Source organism: Podarcis liolepis, assembly GCF_965112155.1.
Source record: "Podarcis liolepis genome assembly, chromosome: 13".
Classification (NCBI taxonomy): domain Eukaryota; kingdom Metazoa; phylum Chordata; class Lepidosauria; order Squamata; family Lacertidae; genus Podarcis; species Podarcis liolepis.
Window position 1 is genome coordinate 26,778,398 of NC_139573.1, and position 1,664 is coordinate 26,780,061.

At 36.4% G+C, this 1,664-nt stretch overlaps 1 protein-coding gene across 1 annotated transcript; it reads left to right on the top strand.

Annotated features, from left to right (window-relative positions):
• Window positions 1-221: 221 nt before the first annotated feature.
• LOC310691680 (olfactory receptor 6C4-like) lies at window positions 222-1,130 on the top strand (the record flags this gene model as incomplete). Its single annotated transcript, XM_083471545.1, has 1 exon — window positions 222-1,130. The coding sequence occupies one exon, from the start codon at window positions 222-224 to the stop codon at window positions 1,128-1,130; it is 909 nt and encodes a 302-aa protein (XP_083327671.1).
• Window positions 1,131-1,664: the final 534 nt, after the last annotated feature.

The window sequence follows — 1,664 nt, forward strand, 5'->3', positions numbered from 1 at the left end:
TTTGAACTGTATTCATGATCTTTGATAAAATCTTATACAAAAAATCTGTGATTTTCCTTTTTATTAATGAACCATCATTCACACTCTTAATCATGCTCAATCCTGTAAACTATTTGAAGAATTCTGCTGAAATATGAAGTGGTATATCATATGACTCCTCTCTCTGCATTGTTCTTTTCACAAAGATTTCATTTGTCTCAATGTTGGGAAACCAGACAAAGATGCCAGAATTTATTCTCCTGGGATTTCGGGAATTCTACGAATTGCAGACACTTCTTTTCCTGACATTTCTGGTAATTTATGTTGTGACCATAACTGGAAATATTCTTACGTTTGCCCTTATTGTCTTTGATCAGCACCTTCATACCCCCATGTACTTTTTCCTGGGGAATCTCTCCTTCCTGGAGGCCTGCTGTAGCTCCAATATATTCCCACGGATGCTTTTGGCTCTCATTACTGGAGACAGAAGGATTTCCTACAACAGCTGCTTAACACAGTGGTATCTCTTTGGTTCCTTGGAAGCTACAGAATGCTTTTTACTCTGTGTGATGTCTTATGACAGGTACCTAGCAATCTGTAAACCATTGCACTATGCAACAACTATGAAAACCCAGACTTCTATCCATTTAGCAGCTGCATCTTGGTTCAGTGGATTTATAGCTTGCTTGATATTACTCATTTTGATATTACAGTTAATGTTTTGTGGCCCTAGTGAAATGGATCATTACTTCTGTGAATACTTCCCTCTTCTCAGACTCTCTTGCAGCGACACCAGTGTGTTGGAAATGGCAAGTTACATTGTGGCTGTCATATTTACAGTCCCTCCATTTGTTCTAACTATAACTTCCTATGTATACATTATTGCTGCCATTTTAAGGATCCCCTCTGCCACTGGGAGGCAAAAGGCCTTTTCCACCTGCTCCTCTCACTTGATTGTGGTTTCAATTTTTTATGGCACACTCATGATTGAGTATATGATACCGAAGTCAACAGAGAACAAAGAGATGCAAAAGATTTCTTCTCTCTTGTACACAGCTCTGTCGCCTCTGGCCAACCCATTTATATACAGCCTAAGGAACAAGGAGGTAAAAAATTCACTGAGGAATAATATTAGGAAACTTGTGAGGTGAAGCAACTTAATATGTAATAGAAGCAACCTGAGCATTTTCTGTGGCATTTCTCTCTCTCTCTTTTGGAGGGGGGTGTTATACAGTTCAGTCTCTGAAAGGATGCATCAATCCATCCATTTCCAGGATTAATAATACATTTTATTGAAAATCATGACCTTGTTTAAATAATCCAGTCATTCTTATTATTTATTTTATTCTTATTTTTGTGTGTTTTACTGTATTTCTATATATTGTTGTCCACCCTCTTTATTTTAGATGAGTGTATAGTATAAAAATATTTTTTAATAAATAGTGTTTGTAAAATAATAATAATGAGATTTTATAATTCATTAATTGCATTGGATGACTATTTGTAAAAACTAGTGTATTTTTGTGTGAGGAGAATATCAGCTCCGCAATCAGTCAATAAAGGTGTGGGAAACCCCAAACTGAAAGCATTGGTGGCTACACCAATAAAAAACAAATGAGTGGCGTATGGCAGGGTTCAATCCACATTCCACATTCAAAACCAAACAATAATGGTAATCATAATTC